General features: G+C 47.3%; 1 protein-coding gene across 2 annotated transcripts; it reads left to right on the forward strand.

The window, feature by feature from the left end:
• The first annotated feature begins 3,558 nt into the window (after positions 1 to 3,558).
• AURKAIP1 (aurora kinase A interacting protein 1) lies at positions 3,559 to 8,151 on the forward strand. Of its 2 annotated transcripts, none has more exons than XM_063145149.1 (4): positions 3,559 to 3,583; positions 5,974 to 6,036; positions 6,998 to 7,464; positions 7,987 to 8,151. In XM_063145149.1, the coding sequence occupies exons 2-4, from the start codon at positions 5,985 to 5,987 to the stop codon at positions 8,095 to 8,097; spliced, it is 630 nt and encodes a 209-aa protein (XP_063001219.1). In that variant the 5' UTR covers positions 3,559 to 3,583; positions 5,974 to 5,984; the 3' UTR covers positions 8,098 to 8,151. The 2 variants fall into 2 exon arrangements, with proteins under 2 accessions (XP_063001219.1, XP_063001220.1); XM_063145150.1 differs by lacking the exon at positions 3,559 to 3,583 and adding an exon at positions 3,692 to 3,711.
• Positions 8,152 to 13,773: the final 5,622 nt, after the last annotated feature.

Consider the following 13,773-nt stretch of genomic DNA (forward strand, 5'->3'; position numbering starts at 1 on the left):
AAAGAAGGACAGGGCTTCTGTAACAATTGTAGAGGAAAGGGAATTTCAGCAGGTGTCATTTGTATGCATGGAGAACCTGGTGGAATTCCCTTGTTATCAAACAGTTAAACCTGCAGGAGCCCTGCCCTCTTTTGTATCTGATTACTCTAACATAGCTCCTGCAGCTTTAAAGGTTGGGATAAAAAGGGAAATTCCCTTTTCTCTAAAACTGTTGAAGATACAGGAGCCCTGTCCTCCTTTCCATAGGGTCACCCTACCTTCTACCATGACACCATCTTTCATCACCATACCCCACTTTGAATATTCTCCTTGAGCCCACCTCACAAACCCCCGGCTACCATGGGAACAACAATAAAAAGTTTTACATCACTGCAATTGCATGGCCTATTCCTTACCGGACATTTGGATGGTAAGGAATGCTGGTGCCTCTCTCTCCTATTTTGGGAAGATTTCCAGAGTTGTGGACTTTTCTGGCATCATGGCAGGTAGGATATTGTTCCACTTCGTTGTTCAGAAGGACCCTTGCTTTGGGGGCCCTCAGAGCGATAGAGTAAGAAATGTGGGAGCGGGGGGAATGAAGTGCCTATGAAGACTTCCTACTTTCCTGCTGCAATTCTAAGATAGCATTAGAAGACAAAGAGTCTGTTCTCTGGTTTTCCCATGACTGCAACTCACATCTCATTGGGGCTTTTGAGTGATGGGCCCAAGGGAGCCGGGACCTCTTATGTATTAATTAATCCAGAGCAAAAAGCTCCAGAAAGTCAAGGAAGGTTGGGAGAAGAGTGTGATGTTTAAATAGATAGCTCTCTCTAACAAGAATCACAGCGAAATATAAAAGGCGGGGGACATTTGGCTGGTGCCCAGGACTGCACCGAGATTATCCATTCACATTTGGGCGAAGACTTTGGTCAAAGCAAACGCTTATTTCTCAAACTTCCTGTGTGGTTTGACTTAGGACATAGCTAGACCTAAGGTTAATCCCTGGATCATCCAGGGGTCAAACCTGTTCATCTAGGTGACACACAGGGGATCCTGTGTTCAGGCAGGGGCGAACCCTGGATGATCCCAGGATAAACCTTAGGTCTAGCTGTGGCCTTACTCTTTGGCTCCTCTGAAAGCCTCCCTCCCTCCCTCCCAGCACCTTCCATTCAGGCCAAGCGGCCATCCCTTCTTTGGACTCCCGTTGGCATTGTGAGATTCTCTGGCCCTGCAGAACCTTGGGATCCCGATGGGAACGGCAGTAAGCAAGTGCAGAGGATGCCCGTTCCATGGGTTCCTCTTTACTCAACGCAGACTTGAGGGCGACACCTCTTTGGGCCAGTTCAGATGTTGTCGAAAGTGGCAGGCCGCAAAGCGAAGGGCTGCCCTCCAGCTCCGTCTTGATGAGGCTTCAAAGGAGGGCTTTTCTGTTTGGGTGCTCAGACTCTACGTCACCCACTTCTGCCCAAAACACCCTTTCAAAATGCCAAATGTGCCCACCAACCCAAAATGGTTGGGCACCCGTGCTCTGGCAGCCCCTGCTTGAAGCAGCAGCACAGGGAAAGGACTTTGCCTGGGGGGACCTTAGAGAATGGCTGCCAATCAGCAAAGGCAGGGAGGCCCAGTAGTTCGGCCCAGTATTAGGGGATTTCCAACACACTCACCTGCGGCAGCAAGTGGGCTATCACCTTTCTTGCAGGGGGAGGGGTGCTATTGAACAGAAGATGGAGCAGAGACAACCATCTCAATAATATTTATTGATTTATTAGTATTTATGGATGGTTTACATCCACAGATTACCGAGTTTTGAACAGAAACCATAAAACATATAAAACACTATGTAGAATAGATTGTATCTGTAGCGTAGGATGAATTACACACAGAACGCTTGCATAAACTGATGTGTCTTCTTCCCAGGAGAAACCAGAGAGGATTCACGACTGCTCCGGATCCTTCAGGAGAGAGGACTGTGCAGCGCAGTGGAGAAAACGGGAAGACCTCTGCCAAGGCCCCGTCCCAAGCCATGCACACTCCCCAAAATTCATCTGGGTGCCGTGAAGCCACTGCCAACTGCTCAGCCGAAGAAAGTGCCGACCAGATTGCCGAAGGTGGTGGAGGCCTCCTTGCCAAGGCCCCTGGATCAGAGCAAGACCACATGGCCCAAGCCAATACAGGCCTTCTTGGCGAATTCCGGCACCAACAACTGTACAGAAGCCGGTGCCGCCTCTTGTGCGGACCCCAGAGATCATCACCTTGTCGGTAAACCCACAATACATGTCTACTCCGAAGCCGGTGACACCCCCAATGTAGAGCGTAGGAACAACTTTGCCACTGGTGCCGCTCCTGGCATCTCTCCGGAAGTCGATGGCGGCCTGCGTTGAAAAGGCCGCTGTGCCAAAGCCAGGAGAGACGTCTTGGAGAAGGTCAGTGGCGACCGATGGACCCAAGCCATGGCCGTCCAACTGGTCCAAGCCAACGCCGCTCCATCATCCAAAGCCACCGCGCAGGTCAGTGATGAGACGGCGACGTTTGTAAGGATTCGCCAGCGTTGCGTCCTTATTACTTATTTGTAACGTAAGGACCAGGAGTCAGGCTTGGAGCTTCAACTGTGCTTCTTTATTAGGAAGCTTCTGGAACCCAACTGACAAAGGGCTGGGCTGGCAACTGCCTGCTGGCAGCCCTGAACCATCAAAACAGGAGCAATACATAGTAGGCACAGCCAACCAATCAGTCGTCATAAGACATACATTACACTCCTTGCCATTTACTGTTTTACTCTGTACAGCACCATGTACATTGATGGTGCTATATAAATAAATAACAATAATAATAATAACAGTATTGGGCAATTTGTAGCTGAACAGTTTCAGACATTCCTAAAAAAAAACCACCCGGAATTAGACATATTACATCAGCGCCGTATCACCCAGCTACCAATGGATTAGCTGAAAGGTTTGTTCAAAGCCTGAAGAATGCTTTGAGAGCAATGTCTGGGGAAAAGATCACACGGAACCAAAAGCTTGCACATTTTTTAATTGCATAGCGCAACCCGCAACAACAAACCAAGTGCTTGCAATGTTGTTCTTGGGTCTTACCTTACGTTCAAGGCTGGATCTTCTCAAGCCAAATCTGCGAAGAAGTGTTCAGGTCAAACAGCTAAAATAGCAGAGTTGGAAGGGGCCTAGAAGGCCATCGAGTCCAACCCCCTGCTCAATGCAGGAATCCACCCTAAAGCATCCCTGACTGAGGGTTGTCCAGCTGCCTCTTGAAGGCCTCTAGTGTGGGAGAGCCCACAACCTCCCTAGGTTTCCTTTAGTGTTCTGATTGGATGTGGCTGAGACCCAGAGCGGATTCACAGCCCCACTGACATCGGAGCCACCAGCCTCCACTGAATAGCACCCAACACTTTTGGTTTTGGCGATGCAATCCCACCTACCGCCGGCAGAGGGGAGTAGAGGCAATGGCAGGGGACGGCTGGGGGGAATCGTAGGAACTTTTAAAGGCCGGAACTCTAAGAAGCGGGCGCGCGTTGCCGGGAGGGATTCTGAGCCCACGGGACCGGAAGTTCCCGTTTTTAACTGCACCCCAGATCCCAAAGGTGATGGTAAGTGTGTGTTTGTGTGTGTTTTACGGGAATGGTTATTGGGACCCTTCCCTCCATCCCGGAAGTGTTTTTGATCTTAATAGAAACCCTGTTCTAATTTTAGAGGCTATTTTAGTACATTATATACGGTAAAAGCACTTTTTTTTTTGGATCGGGGCCCCTTCATTTCTTCATTTCCCCCTTGGGCTAATAAGGGGGGCTGCTACTACACTATTTACGACAAGGGGGTGTTGTTGTTGTTAAAAGGGAGGTGTATTATTTAGGGGTAGCCAGTAATGCATGGGTTATGGTGGTCTGTTGTGGGTGGGGGTTTCAGGGAGTGACCCTGTGATAGTGGTCGCTTCTATTACGTTGTTTATGGCAGCCTGTCCCCCAACCAAGGGCTTTGCAAGTGTATTGGCCTACAATTCCCATCATCCCCTGCCAGCATAGTCGACCCATCTGCAAGGGAAGTCACAAGCGGGTGAATCCACTGAAGTGGGTTTCCCCATGCTGGTCCTCTCCAGATGTTGGGGACTACCGCTTCCATTATTCCCAAGCATGGGCCTTGCTAGCTGGGGGATGATGGGAGTTTTAGGGCAACACATCTGGAGGGCACCAGCAATAGGGGGAGAGAATGGTTTATGGGAAAGGTTTCATTTGGGGCTGGTTCTGGAAGTGTTCGTCTGTTGCAACAGAACCAATACAAGGCACAATCCTATGCATGTAGCTGACCATATGAAAAGGAGGACAGGGCTCCTGTATCTTTAATAGTAATGTAGAAAAGGGAATTGCAGCAGGTGTCAATTGAAGTGGGTGAAATTCCCTCTTCATCACAACAGTTAAAGCTACACTAGCTATAGTAGAGTGGCCAGATACAAAAGAGGGCAGGGCTTCTGCAGCTTTAACTGTGGTGATGAAGAGAGAATTCCACCCTCTTCAATTGACACTTGCTGAAATTCCCTTTTCTACATTACAGTTAAAGATACAGGAGCCCTGTCCTTCTTTTCATATGGTCACCCTAGTTTAGACAGAAAAAAAGTCCTACAACTCCCAGCATGGGTAGAGTGACCATATTGCATTTATATCCTGCCTTTTTTCCTCCAAGGAACCCAAGGCGGTGTACATAATCCTCTTCCTCTCCATTTCAGCCTCACAACAACAACCCTGTGAGGTAGGTTGGGCTGAGAGTCTGCGACTGGCCCAAAGTCACCCAGTGGGTTTCCATGGCTGAGTGGGGACTAGAACTCGGATCTCCCGACTCCCAGTCCAACACTTTAGCCACCACACCACACTATGAAAAGGAGGACAGGGCTCCTGTATCTTTAACAGTTGTATCTAACATTTGTTTTATGTGTTTTATGCTGTTGTTGTTCCCTGCCTCGATAAGGATGGAGAGGCAGGTTAGAATTTTTTTAAAATAAATATTGAAAAGGGAATTTTAGCAGGTGTCATTTGTATATATGGAGAACCTGGTGAAATTCGCTCTCTATCACAGCAGTCAAAGCTGCAGGTCCCCTGCCCTCTTTTAAACCTGGTCACTCGAGTATAGCTCCTGCAGCTTTAACTGTCGTGATAAAGAGGGAATTTCACCAAGTTCTCCATATATACAAATGACACCTGCTAAAATTCAGTTTTCTATTCAACTGTTAAAAATACAAGAGGCCTGTCTGCCTTTTCATGTGGTCACCCTAAGCATGGGGCATGCTGGGAGGATTTTTTTCCCGTCTAAACATGCATAGGATTACACCCAAAGTGTCTTATAGGTCAGGGGTGGACAACTTCCACCCTTCCAGTTGTTGGAGTGCAATTCCTATCAGCCCTCGGCCCCCGTAGCTGGTGGTTGTGGGATGACCAGAGTTGCAGTCTCTGGAGGGCAAGTTGCCCACCCCTGTTATTGGGTAGCAAAATTCATTATGTCATCATTATTATTATTTTTATTATTTATTGCATTTGTATACCGCCCCATAGCCGAAGCTCTCTGGGCGGTTTACATAGGATAAAAACACTTCAAAACAATGTACAATAATTTAAAATCACAAACACATACAATTTTAAACCACGAAAACATACAAAAATAAACCCGGGCTAATTACATATTGCTAAATGCCTGGGAGAAGCCAGCCTTTCCCAACCAGATGCCCTCTAGATCAGCTGGACTGCCACAACTCCCATAATTCCCAGCCAGCTGTGATTCAGATGCATCATTCAGCAATACAGGGACTTGGCTGGCACGGGGGCTCATCTTTGCTTTCCTAGATCTATGGGAAATCTCCCACTCTGACTAAAACCATCAAAAATAGCTGACTGGGGAATGCTGGGAGTTGTGGGGCTTTTTATTCCTATCTAAATGTGCATGGGAGTTATGCCCTTAAGGGATGTGTTTTGACATATCTTCTGATTTTGGGTAGAATGATCCAGTATGCTGATATCACGGCTGACATCTCAGATAGCGAGGGTCACGCGATGTACAGGTAAGCACAGCCTTTCTTAGGAACTGAGAGTGCTTTATACCATATCTGTTTGTCCATCCAAGCCAAAGGCAGGGGCAGAAGCAAGGATAATCTTGCAAAACGTTTATGTAGAAAAGGGTTTTTTCTACTGACTGACAGCAGTTCTGTGCGTTATCAAGGATGTTCAACTAGTTTTGAGCTGAGGGATGGATTCCCTTTTTTCCCCATATAAACATCTCTAAAAATGGGGTGCATCTTAGAATCACAGGTGTGTCTTAGGGGTTTTTTTTTCCTTCTGTTGGCGGTACTGAAATTAGTGTGCGTCTTACCATCGATGGCGTCTTACAATCGAGGAAATACGGAATATGAAAATGTTGCAATGTAGAACTCTCTCTCTCTCTCTCTTTCTCTTTGAAGAGAGACTGAAAGAACTGGGCGTGTTTAGCCTGGAGAAGAGAAGACTGAGGGGAGACATGAGAGCACTCTTCAAATACTTAAAAGGTTGTCACACAGAGGAGGGCCAGGATCTCTTCTTGATCCTCCCAGAGTGCAGGACGCGGAATAACGGGCTCGAGTTAAAGGAAGCCAAATTCCGACTGGAGATCAGGAAAAACTTCCTGACTGTTAGAGCAGTATGACAATGGAACCAGTTACCTAGGGAGGTGGTGGGCTCTCCCACACTAGAGGTCTTCAAGAGGCAGCTGGACAACCCTCTGTCAGGGATGATTTAGGGTGGATTCCTGCATTGAGCGGGGGATTATGGGCCCCTTCCAACTCTACTATTCTAGAATTCTATGATTCTCTGTCTCTCTGTCTCTCTCTGTCTGTCTCTCTCTCTCACACACACACACACACACACACACAGATAGGCTTTTGTGTGTTTGTGTATATCATGGGGAAATGTTTAGCCTATCATTAATACGGAAATTGTCCTACGAATCACGAATGCTTGTGTATTTACAAATCTCTGTCTCACCCGCAGAACGCCTCCTATCGCGATCCGCCGCTTCCCTCCGGACTCCTAGGCTTGCGGCGTCTGCCAATTACGGCACGCAGTCCTCCAGCAAAAATGGAGCCTGCCCCCAGCAGTGGTACGCGCTGGACCCCGAGCTGGAAGAAATGCTGGTGCCCCGAAAGATGTCCATCTCCCCCCTCGAAAGCTGGCTGACGGTCCGGTATTCCCTCCCGAAAGGTGGTGGAGTCATCAATGTTCACGAGAGGATAGGTTACGAACCCGCCCGGGAGTACGACCTCCCGCCATGTTCCCGGGGCGCAGAGGAGGGGGATGAGGAGGACGGGGGAGGCGAGCTGAACCGGGACAAGATAGAATGCAAGAACATCCTGAAGATCCGGAGGAGGAAAATGAATAAACACAAGTACAAGAAGCTGATGAAACGGACAAAATTCTTGCGGAAGAGTATCAGGATAATCCGGCGGCGGAAAAAACAGGTGAGGAGGTTTCCAGCAACTGGCTAGTACAGTTGGTTTTGCTTTTCATAGACTCGTAGAATAGTGGAGTTGGAAGGGGCCTATAAGGCCATCGAGTCCAACCCCCTGTTCAATGCAGGGATCCACCTTAAAGCATCCCTGACAGATGGTTGTGCTGGGACCCAGAGTAAGCCCTCAGCTGCCGATCTTAAGGTCCAGGCAGATTTACATGGGAGAAAGTGGTCCGTAAGGTATCTGTCCAGTTTAGGGCATTAATAAATGTATCTGATTTCCAGTACAGCCTGGTTGGTTCCCAGCAATGTATAACTCTAGTCATGCCAGTGTTGAACATTCTGCTCCTCCTTGATCTGGCTTCTTCATCTCTCCTGAATCCCTTTTGATTTTGATCTCTTCTACTGCTTCCTGGAATGATCCCACCGCTACCACCAAGCATCCAGGCTTGTTGCCTTTAGGGTCTGAAATCTCACAGTGAGAACATCACTTACCAAAGCGAGGTTTCCTCTTTCTTCTCCCTTTATACAGAAAAGGTTTGAACGCGATCTGGAACGCATCTGGAGGAGAGCCGGTTTGAAGAACCCCCCGGAGGGTTGGGTCGCACCGAAGATATATCTCAAGAATGTGAAGTCCGAGTGACATTGCTCCGAGTGTTTTCCTTTTTCTTTTTCATTAAAGAGTATTTAACAGCGACTTCTATTGTGTGTTTCTTAAATGCTGATGCTAAAACTCTGACTTTGTCACAATTATCCTTGCGACAATCTTGTAAGGTAGGCCGGTATTCTTATCTCTATATTGGAGTTAGGATAACTGAGGCTGAGAACAAGAGAATGGCTTGCCGAAGGCCGCCTGGTAATTTTACAAGGGCCGGAGTAATAGCTCAACTTGGTGATGGACGTAGACCAGGATGCAAATTTCGACACAACTGTGAATCTCACTTGGGTGACCCTGGACCGATTCTTCTTTCTCAGACTAACCATCTTGTGAGGGATAGGGGAGCTCCTTGGAGGAAGGATGGGGGAAACAATGTCATCATAATTCCCTCTAGTTCCGATGCTCAGGAACTACGAGTATTTATGTGATCACAGGTGGGGAAAAGCTGCATAGCCCAGGTGGCTGCTCTCTGTCCCTTCCCATCTTGAGAACAGCAGCGGCTGCCATAACTCCCTGGAGAGCTGTGCGCGCCTTAAATGTTTGAACTCCTGAGACACCTTCTGTCCAGTTGGGTTCTGCGTTTCTTTGTTGGTTCTTGCCTGTCCACTTGTGCGGACCAAAACATGGCTTCCAAAGCGATCCTGGAAGTTGGGCACTGTGTGTGCATCTCTATGCTACGTAGGTCTATGGTGAGTTCAGCCTCCTGTCTCTGCAGCTGGTAGCATAGAGATTAGAAAAAGTACAGAGAATTATCCCATTGTCTGGATACGTCTTTTCCTGGTTCACACTTGCAAATCCATTTTTTATACGTCCCCTAGGATGGAAGTATGAGTTAATCACAGAAATGAATGGCGAAAATTTTTAATGTGTCCACCGCTAAATATATGGTAGCAGTGAAGAGAGAACTTATTGTACTAACTCAGTCCATATTTATTTATTTATTTATTATTTACATTTCTATACTCTCCAATACCCAAAGCTCTCTGGGTGGTTCACACAGTTTCTTTATTTGAAGTATTTTTATGCCGCTCCATAGCCAAAAAAAAAAGGCTTCCCAGCCTGGCGTCCAGTTCTGGGCTCCACAATTCAAGAAGGATGCAGACAAGCTGGAGCATGTTCAGAGGAGGTCAACCAGGATGATCAGGGGTCTGGAAACAAAGCCCTATGAAGAGAGACTGAAAGAACTGGGTGTGTTTAACCTGGAGAAGAGAAGATTGAGGGGAGACATGAGAGCACTCTTCAAATACTTGAATGGTTGTCACACAGAGGAGGGCCAGGATCTCTTCTTGATCTTCCCAGAGTGCAGGACATGGAATCATGGGCTCAAGTTACAGGAAGCCAGATACCAACAGGACATCAGGAAAAACTTCCTGACTGTTAGAGCAGTATGACAATGGAACCAGCTACTTAGGGAGGTTGTGGTCTCTCCCACACTAGAGGCCTTCAAGAGGCAGCTGGACAACCCTCTGTCAGGGATGCTTTAGGGTGGATTCCTGCATTGAACAGGGGGTTGGACTCGATGGCCTTGTAGGCCCCTTCCAACTCTGCTATTCTATGATTCTATGATCAGTTCTAAACACCCATGCCTGGGATTGAGTCCTGTTGAAGCTGGTGGGACGTATATCTGGGTAGATCTGCATCAAACAGCTGTTTTTACTGGTGCTATCTGGGGGTGGTAGGACTTTTTTCCTCTGCCTAAACATGTATAGAATTGCCTCCTACGTTGACAGTGTCAGATTTGCTTGCCCAGGGATAGAAAACCTTTGCCCCCTCTAGATGTTGCTAGATTACAACTCCCATCATTCCTGACTGCTGGGGCTGATAGAGGTTGGACTCCAAGAACATCTTGAGAACCATGTTCCCCAGCCCTGACCTAGCTCCACCACGGGTTGAACCTTCAAATTTCTGCATGTAAAGCAGGTGGTTTTACGCTGAGCTACGGACCGTCTGTTCTGCTTGGACTTCATTTCTGCCCAACTTGGTCTGTTTTGAGACCTTCCAGAAGTGCTCATGCTAGCGTCTCCTGAAAGCATTATTTCAGTAGAAATAATTATTTCCGTAGAAAGCGTTATTTAATTATAAAATAATTATTTCAGTAGAAAGCCTTATTTCAATGGATCTACTTTTCTGGGTGCAAAGATTACTGCAGGCGCTGACTGCAGCCAGGAAATCAGAAGACGTTTACTTCTTGGGAGGAGAGCAATGACAAATCTCGATAAAATAGTTAAGAGCAGAGACACCACACTGACAACAAAGGTCTGCATAGTTAAAGCAATGGTATTCCCCGTAGTAACCTATGGCTGCAAGAGCTGGACCATAAGGAAAGCTGAGCGAAGGAAGAGAGATGCTTTTGAACTGTGGTGTTGGAGGAAAATTCTGAGAGTGCCTTGGACTGCAAGAAGATCAAACCAGTCCATACTCCAGGAAATAAAGCCAGACTGCTCACTTGAGGGAATGGTATTAAAGGCAAAACTGGAGTACTTTGGCCACATCATGAGAAGACAGGATACCCTGGAGAAGAGGCTGATGCTAGGGAAAGTGGAAGGCAAAGGAAGAGGGGCCGACCAAGCGCAAGAGGGATGGATGATATTCTGGAGGGGACAGACTTGACCTTGGGGGAGCTAGGGGTGGCGACAGCCGACAGAAAGCTCCGGCGTGGGCTGGTCCATGAAGTCACGAAGAGTCGGGAGCGACTGAACGAATAAACAACAGCAACAAACTGAAAGCATGGCTTGGGCTGGCATGAAAACATCTTTTCCTCTCCTTTTTTTTTGTTTTTGTTTTTGCTCGGTTCGTCCTTTGGAGGAGCAAAGCTGTTGCGAAACAGCAGAGGGAGCCCACAGGCAAAGTAACATGATTAAAATGCATCTCCTAAAGTTTAGTTACTAGCAGTAAAAGCTTTAAGGTAAAAGATGGTGGTATCTTTAATATTTCTAGCTCCGCCTCTTTTGACTTTTTGCTCCGCCCACTATTGGCATGTGTCCATCTGTCCCCCGTCCCCTCCCAAGGGCTGCTCTGAAATCGACCACTGCCCTCAGGGTGATAAGAGGTTCAACATCTCTGAAATAGAGGATTGTCCTCTGTAAAATAGGCCACCTGGCCTCTTATCCACATGTATAAGAGAAAGCAATATAGAAGGGGATCCTTAAAATCGGGCTGTGATGGGAAACACTGGGAGGCAGATTGAGCCTACAGACTTCCAGTTGCTGACACACACACCCAGGGAATGCCTGAATATGAGAAGTTGCTTCTGAACATCAGTGTCTCATGACAGGGTGGTGTAGTGGTTACAGTGTGGGATTGGGACACCTGAGTTCTACTTCCCGCTCGGCCGGGAAGCTCACTAGATGACTTTGAGCCAGTCTGCTGCCTCTCAGCCTCACCTACCTTGCAGAGTTGTTGTAAGGATATTATTATTATTACTACTACTACTATTATCATTTCTTTTCTCACTCGTGGCAGTTCTTCCAGACGGACCTGGCAGGCTTCGCCAAGTCACGCAGTGTTTTAGTGATTCAGGAATTTCCTGACAATTGAGCATGTTTTAAATACGACTGCTTTTTGGATGCTGGTATGAATGTATTTTGGTAGGCCCAGTTTCTGAAGGTTTTCTGTATAGTTCTTTGATGTGACGCCGGTGACTGATGAGACTAACAAAGTAATTGTAACTTTCCTGTTGCCATAGTTCTTTAACTTCCACGGCCAGTGGTGTATATATTTCTCTTTTCAACAACATTTTTGTCATTAGGTATTGCTATGTCAATGAGGTAGATGTGTTTTTCTTTTTTGTCTGTTGCAAGGTGTTGTCTTGTCCGTATGAATTGTATGATCTTCATTTTCCAGGGTGATGATGATGATTTATTCCATCAGCAAGACCAAGGATTTTTTTTTTTTAAGGCTGAATTTCAGAAACGAGGAGGAGTTCTGTTCCATACGAGCTTGTGTCAGTGGTGCTGCCCAGACGGAACGCCTCTCCCAACGTGAATATACCCGGTCACTACGTTCAACATCTAAGGTCCTCCTCTGGGTGCCTACTCCGAGAGAGGCTCGGAGTGTGGCAACGAGGGACAGGGCCTTTTCGGTGGTGGCCCCCAGCCTATGGAACGATCTCCCTCACGAGGCTCGCCTGGCGCCAACGCTGCTATCTTTCTGGCGCCAGGTTAAGACTTTCCTCTTTGACCAGGCATATGACGGCACATCTTAATCATCCACATGTTTAGTTTTTTAACGGTTTTTAATGCTTTATGTGTGTATATTTCTGTGTTTTAGAATTTTAAATTTTGTATACTCATTTTTATCTTAATTTTAGAATTTCTGTAAACCGCCCAGCGAGCCCTGGCTATGGGAGTGATATATAAGTGCAATAAATAAATAAATAAAATAAAAAATAAATGATGACCCCCTGTCGAAAAGGCCAAGCGGCACCCTCCAAAATGCAAGAACACAAGCCCGTGTGTCTTCTAGATGCATACATTGGCCAGCACTCCAGCTGATGATCTCATAAGCCGGCCGTTCCCTGTGTTGTAAATGGAGCTGGGAAGGCAAAAGAGTCAGGGTGTTCTTTCTACCTTCTTCTGTGCATTGGCGTTTTTACAAGACGTTTGTGCAGGTGACAGAGCCCTCCAAATAAATACCCCTTCCCCAGGCCATTCGGACTGCATTTCCTTGGCCTTTAATTTGTTAATTTTGTCTTGGGGACAATTGCAGACAAGCTGACCTGTATCAGCAGGCGTTTCCAGCTGCCCTCACCTGCTTTGGCCTCCATTTTCCCTGGCTTCCTCTCCTACCTCTCTTTACAAGCACCTGGTATAACAAAGCCGCCTTTGAAAAAGGAGCAGACAGGTCCACTGTCCTGTCAACGCCTGGCTGGAAAATTTGCCATTGCCCAATAACCAGTTCAGGGGAACAAAAGCGGCCTGTACGTTTGTGAGCTGAAATAATTTCTTAAAACCACCACTGGTTGGCTGTCGTCGGCGTTTGGGGATTTGATGCCTAGGCAAAGGGTTTTTTCTCAGTGGCCTGAGGCGTGACGCAGTCCCAGCCTCCAGGCACATGCCAGGAACTCTTCTTGATCCTCCCAGAGTGCAGGACACGGAATAACGGGCTCAAGTTACAGGAAGCTAGATTCTGGCTGGACAGCAGGAAAAACTTCCTGACTTTTAGAGCGGTATGACAATGGAACCAGTTACCTAGGGAGGTTGTGGGCTCTCCCACACTAGAGGCCTTCAAGAGGCAGCTGGACAACCCTCTGTCAGGGATGCTTTAGGGTGGATTCCTGCATTGAACAGGGGGTTGGACTCGATGGCCTTTTAGGCCCTTTCCAACTCCACTATTCTACGTTTCTACCTCACAGGATTGTTGTTGTGAGGATAAAATAGAGAGGAGGATTATCTACACCACCTTGGCTTCCTTGGAGGAAAAAAGGCAGGATAGAATTGCAATTATGAATCATGATTGCGCTCTTCAAATACTTGAAAGGCTGTCACGCAGAGGAGGGCCAGGATCTCTTCTCGATCCTCCCAGAGTGCAGGACACGGAATAACGGGCTCAAGTTACAGGAAGCCAGATTCCGGCTGGACGTCAGGAAAAACGTCCTGACTGTCAGAGCGGTATGACAATGGAACCAATTACCTAGGGAGGTCGTGGGCTCTTCCACAGTGG

The sequence above is a fragment of the Elgaria multicarinata genome, chromosome 20 (genome assembly GCF_023053635.1).
Source record: "Elgaria multicarinata webbii isolate HBS135686 ecotype San Diego chromosome 20, rElgMul1.1.pri, whole genome shotgun sequence".
NCBI classification, from domain to species: Eukaryota; Metazoa; Chordata; class Lepidosauria; order Squamata; family Anguidae; genus Elgaria; species Elgaria multicarinata.

Bases quoted from the DNA above. Each gene is read 5' to 3' on its own strand.
- AURKAIP1 (XM_063145149.1), top strand. From the start codon at position 5,985: ATGCTGATATCACGGCTGACATCTCAGATAGCGAGGGTCACGCGATGT. The intron at 6,037-6,997 runs GTAAGCACAGCC...TCTCACCCGCAG, and splicing joins GAGGGTCACGCGATGTACAG to AACGCCTCCTATCGCGATCC. The intron at 7,465-7,986 runs GTGAGGAGGTTT...CCCTTTATACAG, and splicing joins TCCGGCGGCGGAAAAAACAG to AAAAGGTTTGAACGCGATCT.